The sequence below is a fragment of the Geospiza fortis genome, unplaced genomic scaffold (assembly GCF_000277835.1).
Source record: "Geospiza fortis unplaced genomic scaffold, GeoFor_1.0 scaffold2461, whole genome shotgun sequence".
Classification (NCBI taxonomy): domain Eukaryota; kingdom Metazoa; phylum Chordata; class Aves; order Passeriformes; family Thraupidae; genus Geospiza; species Geospiza fortis.
The window spans coordinates 16,649-18,127 of NW_005055143.1; the positions used below are offsets into that span (position 1 = coordinate 16,649).

General features: G+C 65.0%; 1 protein-coding gene across 1 annotated transcript in view; it reads right to left on the reverse strand.

The window, feature by feature from the left end:
* PORCN (porcupine O-acyltransferase) overlaps positions 1 to 1,479 on the reverse strand; it is a gene marked incomplete at its 5' end in the record, with an annotated part of 5,822 nt that overhangs the window by 1,670 nt on the left and 2,673 nt on the right. The window contains 2 exons of the mRNA XM_031065734.1: positions 5 to 93; positions 171 to 322. Coding sequence (XP_030921594.1) covers positions 5 to 93; positions 171 to 322 — 241 coding nt within the window. The remainder of the gene's footprint in view (positions 1 to 4; positions 94 to 170; positions 323 to 1,479) is intronic.

A 1,479-nucleotide genomic window follows, 5' to 3' on the forward strand; every position in this document is an offset into this window, starting at 1 on the left:
CCGCCGCGCCAGCACCCAGCAGCCCAGCGTCACCCAGTGGCTGGCCCAGTTCAGCTCGGACCACTTGCGCACGGTGTAGGCCATGCCGTAGCCCTGAGGGGGCGGGAGGGCGTCAGGGTGCTCCCGATGATGGGGGCGACCCCGGACCTCGGGGGGCTCGGGGGTCCCACCTGCTCCTCCACGGCGTCCTCGGCCTCCACATCGAACAGGGCGCCCAGGTAGGACAGGTGGAACAGGGCCAGGGCACCCAGGGCCCCGTTCAGAGCCCGCACCCACAGTGTCTGTGGGGACCCCAAAAATATCGTCAGGGACCCCCATAATCCTGCAGGGACCCCCTAAACCCTCCGCGTTCAACTCCCACACCCACAGCGTCTGTGGGACCCAAAAATATCCTCAGGGACCCCCCCAAATCCCTCATGTTCATCTCCCACACCCACAGCGTCTGTGGGACCCCAAAGACCCTCCAAACCCCCCGTGTTCAGAGCCTCCACCCACAGCATCTGTGGGACCCCAAACCCCTCAGAGACCCCCAAGGACCCCCCAAATCCCCCCCCGAGTGCCTGCAGGAGCCCAGAGCCCCCCAGGGTCAGCGCGGGACACGCCCACTGCAGACTGCACCCCTTCATAGCCCCGCCCATCACCCTCAGAGCCCCGCCCATCACTGCAGGCTGGACCCCATCATAGCCCCACCCATCACCGCCCACACCCTCACAGCCCCGCCCACCAATGCAGACCACATCCCTTCATAGCTCCGCCCATCACTGCAGGCCACACCCATTCATAGCCCCGCCCACCACCACCCAGCCCCTCACAGCCCTGCTCACTAATGCAGGCCACACCCCTTCATAGCCCCGCCCATCACTGCAGGCCACGCCCCTTCATAGCCCTGCCCATCACCACCCACACCCTCAGAGCCCCGCCCATCACTGCAGGCTCCACCCACCCCTTATAGCACCACCCATCACTGCAGGCTCCCCCCACCCCATCATAGCCCCGCCCATCACTACCCACACCTTCACAGCCCTGCCCATTGCTCCAGGCTCCACCCACATCCTCATAGCCCCACCCATCTCTGCAGGTCCCTCCCACACCCCATAGCCCTGCCCACCAGTGCAGGCCACACGCACACCCCATAGCCACACCCATCACTGCAAGCTCCGCCCACTTTTAGCTCCACTCATGGCAGGCTCCACCCACACTCTCATAGCCCCACCCATCACTGCAGGCTCCACCCACTCTTTTAGCCCCACCCATCATTACAAGCTCCACCCACACCCTCATAGCCCCGCCTATCACTGCAGGCTCCACCCATCTCAGCCCCACCCAGCACCAACAGGCTCCACCCACAGCAGAGGCCCCACCCACATTCATAAGCCCCACTCATTCCTGGCCCCACCCACTCTGCTCAGGCCCTGCCCACACCTGACCTCAATCACAGCCTTGCAGCCCCACCCACATCCTCAGCCCCACCCACCTTTA